Raw genomic sequence first — 15,514 nt, 5'->3', positions numbered from 1 at the left:
ATAGTATGACTATTTTTATTATTTCAATTTAATATTATAGCTTTTAATTTTAGTTCCAAGTTTCTATATTAATTTTAATAGTATTATGTATGCATGTTATTTTATCTAACTATTTAATATTTTATTATCGATTGTTTATCATTTTTTTCATAACTTTTGAAATATTTTATTCTCTCAATCATTTATTAAAATTAATAGACTTTATTATAAGTTACACCAATCATCATTTAATTAGTAAAATATTTTAAAATTATAAAACTATATTATTTAATGAATTAAAAAATAAATACATAAAATCACATGCAACTTAAGTGATATTGAAATTAGCTTAGAAAAATATACTAATTTTTCTCTTTCTAAAAAGTGATCCCATTATGTCAAATGAAGGTTTTACTATGTATGTGACACGTGTCGCACTTTATAACTTTTTTAAAAAAATGAGGTGGATTGCCACGTGCCAACTTCTTGTGAAACTACCATGTAAGGAGACGATTTCTTAAATAGTTGACACGTGACTATCTAACTCATTTAAAAAAAAAGTTATAAAGTGTGTCACGTGTCACACACACAATAAATCTACCATCTGACATGGCAAGATCACTCTTTGAAAAGAGAAAATCCACAATATTTTTATATAATTTAAAAATCACCATATTTTTTGAATAATTTTAAAATATAATATGTCTATAAAGTATAAATAACATGTTCTATAATTATTTAGGTAAATTATATAAAATGTCACTCAACTATTAGCTTGTTTTTGTTTTGGTTACCCAACTATAAAGTACAAATAGCATGTTTTGTAAATATTTTAGTCACTAGTGTTATCAAAATTTAATATTTTGGTCATTCATCCTTTAAATCACTAATGGAATGTTAATGTGGCATTTTTATTGACATAATAACAAATTTACCCTCCAATGATTACATATTCTATCAATTTAGTCCTAAATCTAAAAAATCAACAAATTTAACTCACAACGTTACACATTTTGTCAATTAATCATGATTCTTAAAAATTCAAAAATAAATATTAAAAAGTAAAATAAAAATATTTAAAAGTTCATTTTCGATAAAAAATGCATACAAAATTATAAATAAATGAATACTATTTTTTTAACATGAAATTTATTTATTAAAATAATAGTTTTATAAATAAAATAATTTTCTTAAAAAACCATAAACAAGTCTTAAAACCAAATTCAAGCTTTTTGTATTTTTAGTTTTATTTTATAAATAAAAATTTATATATTATACACCTAACATTGTTCCTTAGTCCTCACCAATTTGTCAAGTGTTGAGCACCTCCTTCGCCCATAATTAACAACACTAATAATCCTTACTTTGAATTTCTCGATTTTCATATCTTGTGTCGTCGTGCCATTGAACTAGAAATTAGTTGTAAAGCTGCCAGCATGGCCTTCCACCTACTGTGTCTCCAAGACCTCATCCTCACCTATATATTCCCAATCATACCTGCCCTCAAGCACAACCTCAAACGCAACAAACTTGCCTTGGACAACAACCTAAAACTTCTATTCTTACCCTTTTTAACCTCAGACTATAGTTTTTAACTCAACCTAAACATGATCTTGAAAATAGAGAGGAAAAAGTTAGATCTACTCAAGTCCTTTTTATGGTTTCTTTTTTCCTTAAATTTTTTATTTACAAAAACTATAATTTTAATAAATAAATTTCACATTAGAAAATAAAAATAGATATTCATTTATTTATAAATGTTTGTATAATTTTTTTATGTTTTTTTATAAATTCTTATGTATGTTTATTGAAAAATAAACTTTTAAATAATTTTATTTTATTTTTATATTATAAAATTTTAAGAATAAATATTAAATTGATAAAATGTGTAAAGATGAGAGTTAAATTTGTTGAATTTTTAGAATTATGACCGAATTGATAGAATCTATAAATATTGGATGATTAGATTTGTTAGTATGCCAATAAAAAGATTGCACCAACATTTCATTAGTGTTTTAACAAACAAGTGATCAACATATTAAATTTAGATAGCATTAGTGATAAAATAGAAAATTTTAAACTTTAGTGACCAAAGAAAAATACGCTAATTATTGAGTTATTATTTATATAGTTTATCCAATTATTTATAAAAATAGCACGATTTTAGTAATGAAGCATACCATCAAAGATAAAAGCACGCCTTGTGATAATTTTTTTATTGAGATAATGTCACATTTGACGCTTGTATTTTTATAAAATGTTTAATATGATATTTATGATTTGAAAATATATAATATGGTACTTGAACTATCAATATGTGTTTTATTATGATACATGTACTTACATAAAATATTCATGTGATACCTATACTTTGAAAATGTCCAATGTGGTACTTGACCTATCAATATGTGTTTTATTATTATACATGTTGTTAACACTATTAGTGAATTGCTAAACCAACCAATGAAAATTCAACATGCAATTTTTTTTCAAAAAAAATTAAATAAAACAAAAAAAATAAATTAAAAAAAACTAAACGTATTATTAACAAAAAAAAAAGGAAGTAAATCATGTAGTTTGGTTTGGCACGCATGACCAAAGCTGAGTTGAGGCTATGGGGGGTATTTTGGAACAATGACTAGTTCAAGGTCCAGTTCCTTCCCGGCGGTCATTGATGATCACAAATTGGTTAGTTTAAAAGAAGCAAATCTCATAGCAGCTACCTAACTCAAAATCCCCCCTAAATACTTCAAACCTTATTTTCTACATCAGTCATTATTTTTTAACCAAACTCGGTCTAGGTATGGACCAAAATTTCGGTAGAATTAACAGCGATAGCGTCTAAAGATCGTCCCCCCATGTACTTGTAGTGTACATGTTATTAGATGGCGCCTCATGTGGAATGAATGGACCAAGGTTCGACTTCGCCCACAAAAACTATCATTTTCACCAACTCAAAATACATTAAGCAACAGTGCAGTTAATTACTTGGACCAGCTCGTACTATAAATCCTGTTCACATTTAACTTGGGGTTTAACTAGACTGCACTGTTTTTGTTTTCCCAAAGCCCCCCACCAAGTGTTATATATATATATCAAAGTAAACCTTAGCCACAATAAGTGAAAAGTGTGAGTAAATGGGGAGGTCTCCTTGTTGTGAGAAAGGTCACACATACAAAGGATCATGGACTAGAGAAGAAGATGAGCGTTTGATAGCTTACATCCAAGCTCATGGAGAGGGTTGTTGGAGATCCCTTCCGAAAGCTGCTGGCCTTCTCCGTTGTGGTAAGAGTTGCCGGCTTCGATGGATTAACTATCTCCGCCCTGATGTTAAGCGAGGTAATTTTACCGACGAAGAAGATGAACTCATCATCAAGTTACATAGCCTTCTTGGTAACAAGTATGTCTCGCAAAAAAAAAATTATTTTCTTCTGTCATGCCTTAGCTAGCTAGTGTACCATCTCTGTTAAAGTTCTATCTTTTTGTTTCTGCTGTAAAGGTGGTCAATCATAGCAGGGAGACTACCTGGGAGAACAGATAATGAGATCAAGAATCATTGGAATACCCACATAAAGAGGAAGCTAGTGAGCAGAGGTATTGACCCTTTGACACATCGACCGGTCAATGAACAAGCTGAAATTCACACCATATATACAGTCTCATCAACAGCAGTTCTAAGAGAAGATGGGAGACAAAAGAACCAAGAATTGAATCTTGAGCTGCAGATAAGTCCACCATCGTTACATTCACACCCACCGCAGGTATTGCAGAAAAGAAACAGAAAAGTCATTTGCTTCTACTGTAGCTTGGGGATTCGAAACAGCAAGGAGTGCACTTGTGAGGGTAGTAGTCATAGTAGAAGTATACAACATGTGAGCTTTTGCACTTGGCGAAAGGCGTTTCAAAGTGAGAATTGAAGTAGATGAATTTGGTTATGATAACACAGCCGAAAATGGGTTTATTGTATACTTTCAGTCTGGTTGTTCGATGGTGAAACACCACAGATTTTATGATAGTTCAATGAAAAGTTATTATATACATATTCTTAAGGATTATAGACTGTTTCTTGGTATAGATTAATGAACAACCTACCGTTATGGAAGTAGTTAACAATGAGGCAAAGGTGTTGGTAACCTATCTCAGTCATGCATTAAAGAAAAGAGAGAGAGAGAGCCAGAGAAGCCAGCTTCAATATTCATTGCTAGTTAGTTTTGCTATCAACATACACAGTTCTACCTACCAAACAGCAATTATTGTACCAGCTGCTGATTGCATGCCAAAAGAAAAAACAAAACCGGCTTTTGTAAAAGCTTGTCTATGCTACTTTGTTTGTCTCTCTTATCCAACACTTTCCGTAAAATGTTGACAAAGTAGCCTAACTAGGGTGTTTACCTTTATTAGCTGTTATATGTCCTTGAAAAGACGGGTAATTCAAAGGAAAACAAACGGATGCTGCTACATGTCCATATGTAACGCTAACTAAGGGCTGGGGGAAAAAGTTGGCTCCACTGGTTAATAGTCCATGGACCACGATCATCTGTTTTCTTTTAACCAGAACGGGTCAAGAAAACTACCTAATCTTCACGACATATTGATCAGACGAGGAGATCAATAATGAAATAAGACACAAATGAACTTCATTGCATTTTGCCCCACAAGACGATTGATTAATGATGACGGTGGTGATGGTGTCATGACTCCATTTGTATCGTAGAGACCACAATTTTCAAGCATGAAAAGTGTTATGATGGAGCATAAAGAGAAGAAACAATAAAGTAGACCTTTTGGAAGAAAATTTGTGAACTCAGAGTTAAGAAATAATAAGTCAGAGTACACAGACACACTTCGTGTATCAAACAAACGAAATAATTTCCTATAATTAACATCTTTGGAATGCCCTAAGTTGCATTAAGCATCTAGTAGAATACGAAGTCTAGTTACATAGAAATTGAAACTTTCATAAAATAAAACGATGCTTCAAGTAAATATCAGAATCGCTCCCAATTCACCTCATTTATCAACTTTATCAGCCTTCTTATCAAGTCTTGCGGTACCTGAGCTTGATGACTCGCCCATTGAATCAGGAGAAGCAGCAGCTTGGGATGAAACTCTCTTAAGAGAAGTTGGGAGCCCTGATATTTCCTAAACAAGGGGGAAAAAAACTATTGTCAATTATCTTGGCAGAAATTTAGCCCTTGATATTGAACCCGTAATTCATCATAAGCATGACAAGCGAGTTCACATCATAATATGCATGGTATGACACGCAGCCATTCTATAATACCATTGCAAATGAACATAATAGAATTGAAAACTGATATCACTTTAACCCTTTTTTCCAACCTACCTTCATCAAATGCAACCTCATGTCACAAGGACGAACTTGGTTTCCTATGCATGCCATTGCAAATTTCGAATATTGAAATAGAACATCAGCAGCAGCTTGTTTCTTTTCTTCAGTCTGGCATACATAAGAAATAGAATTAGGTAGGTCAAAACAGCTTTCTCTTAAGGAGATTTTAAACAAACAAAAATAAAAAACCCCTCAAATCCGACCATTTAGCATAAGTTACTACATAAAAGAGATCAGAAGCAACTGAAATTATTCCAACATGTAACAAGAAAACATGAAGGAAACCAACAAAATTGCACACTGATTTGTGTTTTCAAATGAATCATCAGGACTAGAATAAGGTATAATCCAGGTTTTGTATATCTATAGATGTATTCCTATCTGTTTCACAACTCTGGTCTAGTTGATAGATCATAATAACACTAGGGGTGAGCATTCGATCGAGTCGAGTCAAATTGAGTCAAAAAATTTCGAGTTAGTTGAATTGACAAATCCTATTTTAGCAACCGAACTCAACTTAAAATTTTTTGAATAAAATCGAATCGAGTCAACAAATTTCGAGTCAAGCCGAGTCGAGTTAACGAATCATATTATTTATACTTAATGTTGCGTTTACATTGAGCAATTATTTAACTATTAGACGACGTATAAGATTATTTAACTGCATAAACAATAACTTAATGGGTAAACATTTATCAAATCGAAATAGTTTTGCCTTTTAACTTAATGCTTTTTACTTTTAACATTAAAAAAGATAAATATCGACGAAGTTTCGCCTTTTCTTATTCAGATTTTCAGATAACTCGAATTTTGTAATTCATATTCGAGTTAAACGGAAAAAATTGATTTTTTATTCGAGTTAGTCCAAATAACTTGATTAACTCGAATAACTCGAACTATTTAATAATTTAAATTTTGAATTTTTTATTGAGTTTTCCAAATCGAATCGGATTTTGCTCACCCCTACATAAAGCTGTATTTCGAACACCGTATCCTAGTGAACCACTAAGACTTAAGTAGATGCAGCTATGCTTCTCAAATTAAAGTTATGGAAAGTTGGAAACAAACCCACCAAAAGCAACTTCATAAATCAAACATACTACAATTCCACCAGGGAAAAGAAAATGAAATGAATTTGAAATGCTAAAAATTCCATGATCCACAAAAATATTGAAAAATATGTTACTCCGCAAACTCCTAATTTACTCTGGGCCCCAATCAGAAAAACATCACAGCATAAAGAATTGCTAGTGAATTTTCACCTTCAAAACCAGGAAAACAAATGTCCAGAAGAAGCAATCAAATTAAATACATGGTAAGTAATTTCCCATAGATTCAAACGTTGTATAGAGATATATTTACAGGAAAATTTGCAAATTAAACGAAGTTATAAGAAGGAAGAATTGTTACCCAGTTCGACAGACAACAAAACGGGATTCAGAAATTAAAACAGGGAGAAGAAAGGGGATCAGAATCTCGTCATATTAAATGGATACTGAAGTAAAATTTTCTTCAAACCTAGAAGATTTATTAAGGATTAAGGTTTGGTGGTGTGAAAGGAAGAGACTGAACCAAGTAATGACTTTTATTATAATTTATTAAATTAAAAGGCAAAAAAACAAAAGGATTTAAACATGTAAAGTACCTCGTAATCTTCTTTCATGCTGCGACCTTGCTTTGCATTTGACTTCTCCGTAGTTTCGATTTGTCCTCGTGCTAAGATCTCGCTTTGCAGGTTTTGTTTTAAACAACTTTCAGCTCAGTGAAATACTCTATTTATAAATAAATAATTAAATTAGCAATCGGGCCTATTAGCTCAGTTGGTTAGAGCGTCGTGCTAATAACGCGAAGGTCGCAGGTTCGAGACCTGCATGGGCCATACTATTGTTGGGTTTTCCGTTGTTTTCACCTTTTGATAATTGTGGACCATGAAACCCTATGAACCCCAAGATTATTTTGGCCCAAACCGGAGCTGAAGCTCATAGGTTTTTTTTACATTGTATTTAAATAAAAAAGAAAATTTTACCTTTTATTAATTAATTATGTTTTTATTTTTAAAATTATTTTAATTATATTTTAATTTAATAATAATTAAACAGAGATGTAAAATAACTTAATATTATATTTAAAATGTTAACCGGAGCTGAAGCCCAACTGAAGCTCTTGGGTTTTTACATTTTATTTAAATAAAAGGAAAAGATTACCTTTATTAATCAATTATGTTTTTAATTTTAAAATTATTTTAATTTAATAATAATTAAATAGAGATTTAAAATAAATTATTTATTATATTTATAATGCTAAAAAGTTTGTTGCTAAAATTTTCTTACAAATCGAGTTCATAATAATTCGCTTATAAAGTTGTATGATTGGATGAGTATATCGGAAAAAAATTGACATAAAATACTACTTGTGTCAATAATTGAAATAAGATTTAATTTTCTATTTTTAAATATATTGATTAAATCTCAAAATAGAGACTATCGAAATATTATGACCTTTTATTTTAACAAACCTTATTTATTAATAAATTTTCTTAATATTAAATATATTAAATAATGATAACTAATTGATCTAAATTAAATATCTAATTTGTACTTGAATTCAAATGTATTTTATTTTTATAGCAATTAGTTTTTCATCATTATAATTGAAAATTCAAAATACGAATATAAATGCATAAAATACACTATTAACAATTAAATAACAGTAAAGTTGTTGTTTTTAATTACTAGGTAAATAGATCTTAGGAGGCTGTACGTTTCCTAATCAAAACTCAAGAAGTACGTGGGCATTCTTCAACTTATAACAGTAAAAAACTTGTGGATATTTTAAAATTTCACAAGGTAAAAGAAAATAATTATAAAAAAGAATGATGAGATTAAAAGTAAATAATATAAAATGTGGACATTGTTAAATTTGTAAATAATATAAAACATAAAAACAATATAAATATAAAAATATGGACATTAAATAAAATAATATTTTAAAGTTCAAGTTTATTTTACTTCACAATGAAATAATATATATTACATGAAATAAGATTATGAAGAGAAACCTCCTCTTTTAATTTTAAGTATTGAGTTGCTCAAATCCCTTTTCTAATCATTTATAAATTTGAAATTCTCCATTATTTTTGCTAAATTCTTTTTAAAATTAAAGTGTTCGGATAAAAAATTAAAATTTTGAAGATTTTAAAATTTTAAAATTTTAAGTTCATCATTTCAAAATACTAGTAATTATAATTACATTTTTATAAAATTTGATAAAATAATTACAATAGAAAAATTAAAAATTGTAAGGTGGAAGTAATAGATTTGAAAAATGAACAAATATCTAACATCAAATCAATTCTATATCTTGAAATGAGTTCAGAATTTATTAGTTTTTTAATAAAAAAAACTAATAATTGCATAAGGAAGAAATTATAATAAATACTGATCTCCTAATAAAAATCAAGGAATTTCAGAATGAGACTCTACCCTAAACTTAAAACAGGGGAACAGAATCATACTGCATAATTTTGGCATCTGAACCGTGTTGACTATTTTGCTTTCATTTTAGCAACAAAACACCTTTAACCTCTAGGAAGTATCCCACTTCATGTCTGAAATTAACAAACGAAAATGAGACAGTAACAACGGTAAATAATGAAGCTCCAATGGGTGAATGAAAGTTTGAGGCCGAGTACATCAACTGTCAACTAAAAGAACCCAGACAACAACCCTTTAAAAGAACAAAGGAGAGATAAGTTAAAAGAAGCTCAAACAGTTGATGTTTTATTTTTCCTTTGGAGGGGCTTTCTTTGCAGCCTCAGCCGCTTCCTTCTCTGCTTCAATCTCAGCTGCAATGGCATCAATTTCAGCTTCTTCAAGCTGCCGCAGACCATGCTCCTTCGTCATCACAGCAACTTCAATATTCTTTCCCCCACTCTCAACAACCTCCATGCAAGAGACACGCATAATTACAAGCAAATCATTATTTGACATAAAACATGCACTTTCAACATGTTAGTAAGCCTTAAAATCAACAGCATGCGTCATGTTGAAAGGAGAGTTAGCAAAAAGTAAACTTTAACCAACTTGGACAACTACATCTCTGAAGCTGTTGTTCAATAATATGGCAACATGTGTATAAATACACCATATAAATCTCTACTGCCATCAAGCATGCTTCCAAGTAGCAATGCAGGCACAAATAATACTTAAAACTTGTTTTTTTCTTAAATGCTAAACAAAACACTAAGTAAATGATTTAGGCATTAACAACCAAGTAGAGAGTCTTTTGCTCCAGTTCTAATTTTGATTTAGGCATTTTCCATTTTTTAGTCGCACAGCTTGATAAGCCATGTTATTTCTACAAGGCTTACAATCCATGCATGATCTTAGAAGACATGATGCATAAGGTACGAAGGGGAATGGCTTCAAGTTAAAGATAGATTCAATTCAAATTTCCGTGGCTTAAACAGCTGACAAGCAAGAAGCAACACAATTCATGTCATCATTCATTAAAAGTAGCCAATGAAACTGACCTCAAGCAAAGCACGAATTGCAAGCTTAATGGTTTCTTGTCCAGAGGTTTCCTTATAGTTCTTCTCTAGGAACTCTCTGATTGAGTTAGAGTTTCTACCAGTGGCATTAGCTTTCCAGGCTGAAAATGTCCCTGATGGATCCGTCTGATATAGTGACGGTACACCGGAGTATGGATCAAAGCCCACAATCAGAGTTGAGAGACCAAACGGCCTAACACCTCCGCTTTGAGTGTACTTCTGCTGAAGACCCGCAATGTATCGAGTAATATACTCAACAGTAACTGGATCTTCAACAGTCAGCCTGTGGCTTTGACATTCAATCCGAGCCCTATTTATGAGGACTCGAGCATCGGCTTTGAGGCCAGCACATGCCAGTGCAATGTGATTATCCAAGTTCACAATCTTCTTAACCGATCTACACAAATAGAAGCAGTAAAAGGGTAAAAAAAAAAAAAAACAGCCCATTTTGAGGAAATTGAAAAAGTAAAGGTTTTCCCTAGTATACAAGTTTTTACCATAAAATTCCTAAAGTTTTTATTTTCGATATCATCAAGATTAACCTTTCGGTTTCCCTACTTGAGCCATAAGATCAAGTATTTTGACATGATAGAGATAAGCTTAAGTTAAATTATGATGTATCCCTTTATTCCTAAATCCAAATCAATAAAACCCTAAACCCTATATTTATTTTGAATTAGAAGTAATTAGAGAGTCGATATTTAAGAGGGAAAAAATGGAAATATGTAGTTGGAGGAAAGTATAGCAAAGGCAAACCTGGAGTCCTGGAGCTTGGCGGTAGATTTTTTCTCGACGCCGAGGACGACGATGTCAGTGCCGCGAACACCAACGGCGGCGTTACCTTTACGGACGGCTTCGAGGGCATATTCAACTTGGAACAAATGGCCGTCCGGCGAGAATACTGTGATCGCTCTATCGTACCTCGCCATTTTCTTCTATTCCTTGGATTTGCTTTTGTTATTCAAGACTTGGCTGTATAGCCTGGTACTTTTTACTTGAGCGACAAGAAGATCTAAAAAGAAAAAGGGACACTTACGTAATTTTCTTTGGAAAAAAATTATAATAGCATTTCTTTTAATATTTATTTTCTTTTCCTACAAGAAACGAATTTGTAGAAATTAAAAGGATTTAAGCTTTGAGTTATTTATCAATTTAGCCCTTATTTTTTTACCTAAATTTGGCGCTTAATTTTTCAAAAAAGAGTCAAATAGCTTTTTTTAACAAAAATGATTATTAAAACCATAATTTTCAACGATGTTAGTTTGGCAACTCGCATGGCAGTTTATATGCACATCATGCTAACATAATATTATTTATCTTATATTTTATGTCAACAAATAATTCACAGGTTGCGGTGTTTAAAAATTTAACATTTTAGTTAGTATTCTCATTAAAAAATTTCATTTCGACTCTTTTTCAAAATGTTGATGGTCAAATTTGATTTTTTTTAAAAGGTTGAGGGTCAAATTGAGCTAAAAAAAGAATAAATGCCAAATTGACAAAAATATAAATGTTAAAAACTATTTTTTTTGGTACAAAAAGAAGGAAACAAGGAAACTAAATTCGAATTACCCCCTCTCCGCAAGCGTTGCTATGGAGTAAGGGTTTAAGACTTGTCAGCGACGTTTCAAGACGAACCAAACCTCTCTTAATTGTAATAACCCATTTTTTAGTCTGATCGGAACAGTGGTTTTGGGACCACTTAACCGAGTAAAAGTATTTATTATATTATTTTAATAAGTTTTACAACATGATGGAATTATAGTATAAAAATTTCGTTAAGAAATTTTACCGTTTAAATACTTAATTTGATAAAAAGGACTTATCGCGTAAATTGTAAAAGTAGCATGCTATAAGTTAAGAGTAATTATTTGCTGATAAGTTGAATGAGAGGTCCTTATTATGTTATTGGACCAATGATAGTGGTGCTGGTCATAAATGACCTTAAAACATGTGAATTATGCTTTTATTTCATTAAGGTTAATTTGGTAAAATGGTTATTAACATTGATTTAAAGTAAAAACAAAACAGAAAGTGGCAGTCATTTTTCCTTCTGCACGATTTTAAAGTTTAGAAAGCCAAAGTCATGGCTTTTACATTCGGCCAAGCTTAGATTTTCAATTAGGGTATGGTTTTTATTCCGTTTTTAATAATTTTTACGTTTTTGAGATCGTTGTTTTGTATTCTAGCTAGCCCGTACCTCAATTTCTGAAAATTTTGATGATTTTGAAATATGCCATTGTTGAATACTAGTATATTTTGAAGTATTATGCTAGATTATTGATGGGTATTGAAATATATACAAGTTTTATAAAGTAAATTTTGACAAAATGAGCTTTAGGATTTAAAAAATAGAAATATTATGTTAGAAATGTGAAATAAATGAAAATATGGGCTGATTAAAAGATATATATTATTCGGCTAAGAATACGTATAAAGAAATTTCGTATTGTGTATTTGTGAATTAAGAACTAAAGTGTCAAAATCTGAAAATATGAAGGCTATTTTGTAAAAATGCCAAAATATATTTATATGGATTGAATTGATTGATTTGGTGAATAAATGAGTTAAATTTGAATTTATATAGATCAAGATAAACAAATACCGGAACTTGATCGGGGGAAACAAAAGTTAGACGGGTAGACGAAAGTATTCGAGCAAATACGAGGTAAGTTCGTGTAGCTAGAATTGAATTATTAAATATTTGTAATTGTCCAAAAATGAATGTATGTAAGTTGAATGAATGATATACTTGAATTTTAAATTACCGGTATACTATTATATTATTTTTACATGAATGCAAATGAAATGTTACAAATACTATATCGTTATATAGATTTGGCATGATAATAGGCATTGAATATGAAATTTTGAGTATTTAAATGTATGTACTTAATAATATTAGATATATATATACATATGAATTGAGAAATTGAGTTATTGATTTTTCATTGCTTAATTGATGAAATTGGATAATACTGAGCCCGTTTGAACTTTAGAAAATTGTCGGATACGAGTGACTTGTCACTAGGGTTACCATTTGGTCGAGCTCCTGCATTTGTTGCGGACTCACCACAGCTCGTATGAGCTTACCATTTCAGCTCTACGGAGCTTACCGTTTCAGCTCAATAGAGCTTACCGTTTATCAGCTCGGAATGAGCTTACCCATCATGGCTCGAAAGAGCGAAAATGACAATGAATTGACGAATTTCTGATAAATACACTTATAGTGTATCACCCGTGTATCCCTCGATGTTCTAATAGGTTCAAAGGGCATAATTACTGTTACTGATTATATGAATAAGCTATGTAATTACATGGATGAATTACCATTGATATGTATAAGTTACGGATAAATTTCTGTTATTACCGATGAATTGCAGGTTATACGAATAGGAAAGAATTGATATAAATGTTATATGATTTACATGATTTAAAAGTTACATGAAATACATGATTTACATGGATTGTTGTTTTATGAATATATGAATTATAGGGACGACATGATATATTTGGCTATATGACTAACTCTTGGATGCTGATGTGAATAAACTTTGTGGACAAATGAATTAATTTTAATTGTTTTAATGCTTAGATATTAAATTGGAAAATTTTAATTCTATATTATACGGCTTACTAAGCTTAGTGCTTACTTCATTCATTTTCTTATGTTCTATAGATTCGAAAGCTAGCTCGATTTTGGACAAGGTCGGAGATTGGCTATCACACTATCAAAACGATTTTTGGTACTTTTGGACCTCATGCAATTAATGTAAATATGGCATGTATAGTTAGTTTTTGGTATGAATTTTTGGGTTTGATCAAGCTATGTGATATGACTTGAGTTGGAAATGTTTAGTTTAGAATGGAAACATTATGTGTTATGTTCATTTTGGGTGCACTTTGATAAAGGGTATTTTGGTATAATTGAGTATATAAATGCATTGGTTGAAATTTGAAATTTGCAGGGAAGGTTCAATAGTTATAAAAGGGTTATATTCATATTTAAGAAAAAAAAAGAAAAAGAAAATGAAGTCAATTAGTAAGAATTTATATGAATTTATGATTATATATGTTTGTTATTTATTTAAAAAATTTTTGTAAATTATCCAAGATATACGATAATGCCTTGTAACCCGATTTCATCTAATGTGGTCCTCGAACTAACCTTGGCGTAACAACACTCATGGCAGCAAATATGTCCATAGCAAACTTCTGAGCATATTGCAACACTCGCAAACCTGTTGGATTTTTCCCTTAGAAGACAAAATTATTCTACTTTTCCAAAATCCCCATATAATAGGAATAAATAAAACACCTAAGGTAAATTAAACTTTACTTGGCACTTAGATATGTTGTTTCATTGTAGCCAAACATGAAATGAAACAAAGAAGAAATCAATTTGCCAAGTAGTGACCTAAAGATCCATCCAAGGTTCCTTTGTTGGCAACCATATTTTTAAACACACGAATTTGATTAGTATTAAGGCGATTCAAATTAGCCAACCAAATAAAGAAACAAAGTCATTTTGAACATTGTAACCTCCAAATCCATGCAAAATTAACATTAGCAACTAGAGTAGAAGATGTCGAGACTAGCATGTTATAGGCATAACCTACTGAGAATTGACCATCACTGTCAAGACCCCAACAACAAACATTAGGTTGAATTTCAATAGTAGAAATCAGTAAAGGAACAATAACAATCTTTAATAAAGATGACGAATCAAGGTCATTTTCAACCATGGACAAATCTCATTGTCTATGACTAACAATATACTCCAAGAACTTGTTCGTTCGATGTTCCCATTCATTATTTTGATATTGTCGCGACAAAGGAGCATCGTCTACCCACCAATCACTCCAAAAATGAACCTGTTAACCATCTCCTATTCTCTATTTGTAGCCAGATTTGATAATGGGTCGCGTCTTAAAAACCCCACACCAAGTAGAAAAAGCACTTGACATTTGTTCCACCTTCATAAGGGATGCATCATTCACATATTTCTTCCTAAAAACATTACACCACAAGGAATTCTTCTTGTTAAAGAGACTCCAACCAGCCTTTAATAACATGGCTAGATTATTTTGTCGAGCTTGTCGCAACCCTAAACCACCTTTCTCCTTTAAGCAACAAACTTGCAACCAACTCACCAAGTGATTCCGTAAGGTTTCGACAGAACCTCATAATAAAAAAAGTATTTGTACAATCTAATTGATTACACACTAAGATAGGTAGGAGAGCCGATTACATTATATATAATGGAATAACACTCGTTGTAGATTGTATAAATATTCTCCTTCCAGCAGGTGAAAATTTTTTACCTTTCCAATCTTCGAGCTTTTTCATTACCCGATCAATAATGTAAAAGTACATCTCCTTGGAGGCTCTTTTATGAATAAGGGCACCCCTAGATATTTGCCTAAGTCATCAGTTAGACGAATGCCGCATATTTGACTTAAATGAGAAGTGATTGTTGCATGGATATCAGGCAAGATAAAGAGCTTAGACTTCTCCAAATTAACAATTAGACCTGACACTAAGCTAAACTCTTGAAGACAATCTTTTACCACTAGCACATGTGTCTCTTTCGCCTTTGCAAAAAGAAGCAAGTTGTCGGCAAAGAAAACATT

General features: G+C 31.1%; 3 protein-coding genes and 1 non-coding gene across 4 annotated transcripts; 2 read left to right on the top strand and 2 right to left on the bottom strand.

Moving 5' to 3' along the window:
- Positions 1–2,545: 2,545 nt before the first annotated feature.
- On the top strand, positions 2,546–4,034 carry LOC105803693 (myb-related protein 308). The gene is made up of 2 exons (XM_012636064.2): positions 2,546–3,379; positions 3,479–4,034. The coding sequence occupies exons 1-2, from the start codon at positions 3,117–3,119 to the stop codon at positions 3,894–3,896; spliced, it is 681 nt and encodes a 226-aa protein (XP_012491518.1). The 5' UTR covers positions 2,546–3,116; the 3' UTR covers positions 3,897–4,034.
- Positions 4,035–4,761: 727 nt separating this feature from the next.
- LOC105803694 (uncharacterized) lies at positions 4,762–7,120 on the bottom strand. The gene is made up of 3 exons (XM_012636065.2): positions 6,978–7,120; positions 5,327–5,440; positions 4,762–5,121 (listed from the first exon to the last, which is right to left on the bottom strand). Exons 1-3 carry the CDS (start codon positions 6,993–6,995, stop codon positions 4,990–4,992), a joined length of 264 nt encoding a protein of 87 aa, XP_012491519.1. The 5' UTR covers positions 6,996–7,120; the 3' UTR covers positions 4,762–4,989.
- Positions 7,121–7,137: 17 nt separating this feature from the next.
- TRNAI-AAU (transfer RNA isoleucine (anticodon AAU)) lies at positions 7,138–7,211 on the top strand. Its single transcript has one exon. It is a non-coding gene; the product is annotated as a tRNA-Ile (tRNA).
- Positions 7,212–8,843: 1,632 nt separating this feature from the next.
- On the bottom strand, positions 8,844–10,889 carry LOC105803692 (proteasome subunit alpha type-7). The gene is made up of 3 exons (XM_012636063.2): positions 10,638–10,889; positions 9,864–10,278; positions 8,844–9,273 (listed from the first exon to the last, which is right to left on the bottom strand). The coding sequence occupies exons 1-3, from the start codon at positions 10,808–10,810 to the stop codon at positions 9,112–9,114; spliced, it is 750 nt and encodes a 249-aa protein (XP_012491517.1). The 5' UTR covers positions 10,811–10,889; the 3' UTR covers positions 8,844–9,111.
- Positions 10,890–15,514: the final 4,625 nt, after the last annotated feature.

The sequence above is a fragment of the Gossypium raimondii genome, chromosome 11, assembly GCF_025698545.1.
Source record: "Gossypium raimondii isolate GPD5lz chromosome 11, ASM2569854v1, whole genome shotgun sequence".
Lineage (NCBI taxonomy): Eukaryota > Viridiplantae > Streptophyta > Magnoliopsida > Malvales > Malvaceae > Gossypium > Gossypium raimondii.
This window is presented reverse-complemented; position numbering and strand designations above follow the sequence as displayed.

Excerpts from the sequence above, each read along its gene's own strand:
- LOC105803693 (XM_012636064.2), top strand. The coding sequence starts at position 3,117 with ATGGGGAGGTCTCCTTGTTGTGAGAAAGGTCACACATACAAAGGATCA. Across the intron at positions 3,380-3,478 it reads CATAGCCTTCTTGGTAACAA|GTGGTCAATCATAGCAGGGA; the intron begins GTATGTCTCGCA and ends TCTGCTGTAAAG.
- LOC105803694 (XM_012636065.2), bottom strand. Across the intron at positions 5,122-5,326 it reads TGAGGTTGCATTTGATGAAG|GAAATATCAGGGCTCCCAAC; the intron begins GTAGGTTGGAAA and ends CCCCTTGTTTAG.
- LOC105803692 (XM_012636063.2), bottom strand. The coding sequence starts at position 10,810 with ATGGCGAGGTACGATAGAGCGATCACAGTATTCTCGCCGGACGGCCAT. Across the intron at positions 10,279-10,637 it reads GCCAAGCTCCAGGACTCCAG|ATCGGTTAAGAAGATTGTGA; the intron begins GTTTGCCTTTGC and ends CTATTTGTGTAG. Across the intron at positions 9,274-9,863 it reads CAATTCGTGCTTTGCTTGAG|GTTGTTGAGAGTGGGGGAAA; the intron begins GTCAGTTTCATT and ends TCTTGCATGGAG.